This window comes from Eimeria mitis, genomic scaffold, assembly GCF_000499745.2.
Source record: "Eimeria mitis Houghton genomic scaffold, Emh_scaff613, whole genome shotgun sequence".
Lineage (NCBI taxonomy): Eukaryota > Apicomplexa > Conoidasida > Eucoccidiorida > Eimeriidae > Eimeria > Eimeria mitis.
This window is the reverse complement of record NW_013574337.1, coordinates 13,668-14,628: the sequence shown is the minus strand read 5'-3', so window position 1 is coordinate 14,628 and position 961 is coordinate 13,668. Positions and strand designations below refer to the sequence as shown.

The 961-nt window shown below is 50.3% G+C and overlaps 1 protein-coding gene across 1 annotated transcript in view; it reads right to left on the bottom strand.

Annotated features, from left to right (window-relative positions):
- The window catches only part of EMH_0017770 (SAG family member), a gene marked incomplete at both ends in the record, with an annotated part of 1,761 nt that extends 945 nt beyond the window's left edge, over window positions 1-816 (bottom strand). The window contains 3 exons of the mRNA XM_013500991.1: window positions 17-214; window positions 306-472; window positions 687-816. Of these exons, the coding sequence (XP_013356445.1) occupies window positions 17-214; window positions 306-472; window positions 687-816 (495 nt within the window). The remainder of the gene's footprint in view (window positions 1-16; window positions 215-305; window positions 473-686) is intronic.
- Window positions 817-961: the final 145 nt, after the last annotated feature.

The window sequence follows — 961 nt, the reverse complement described above, 5'->3', positions numbered from 1 at the left end:
TTGCAACAAAAGAGACGTTCTCTGGTTTGTCGTAGAGTGAGTCTCCTTCAGCCTTCGATGGAGGAAGGGAGGTGAAGTTGTCGAGGGCGTCCTTCCAGTGGTCCACAGCGGCGGCGCAGTCCACCTTGTCCGTTGATAAGGCCATGAAGGCGTATGTACCGCTTTTAAATTCACTCGTGCCTGTGCCCTTTTTTGCTTTTTCTCCTGAGTCTTTCTGAAAGGATAAACACACGCAGGAAGAAACAGGCAAACATGAAGTAGGGACTGGAGGTCGAAGGATGCAAGCCGCAATGAGAGGCACTTACTGCTATCAGAGCGTTGCAGACAGGATCCCAGGCATCACTTGTCTGTTCGCTGTCCCCTCGGCTAGTTGCAGGCCACGCAAGTTCTCCATCATTGGCCGCTATGAAGTGTGCGAGTCCAGCGGCTTCGCGCGCATCGTTGATTTCGCCGAGGCACACGGCTGTCTCCCCTACATAAAAACGAACGATGCAGACATCGTAAGCACAAATATACAAATTCTTATGCTTGCAAAGGTGGGTTGGTGCCATTTAATGTCATTCGAAGGACTTCTTCGGTTCCAAACGCCACTGAACGTCCAGCACAACTCATCGACGCCAACGCACTTAGTTTGGACCACCACATGGCTTAAACCCTCCCCAGCAAACAACTATATACCAACATACCAATATTTACACTGTATGTTGAGGATACTGTTCTCGCCGTCAATGGAGTTTGCTTTGCGGTTTGATGGACAGCGTTAGCCATCAGGAGCGCAGACGCAGAGGCGAGAGAAAAAATTTTAAGGGCTGCCATGTTTTCAGTGTTGAAGTTGAATGTGTTAAAATGGAAATACGAAGAAAGGGGAAGATTTGGGGGAGTTTCAGGCACAGAGGTAACATTATTATGCAGTGTGTGCGCAGAACGACGCGGCGTGGGGGCGGACTGCGACTGGCCCGTC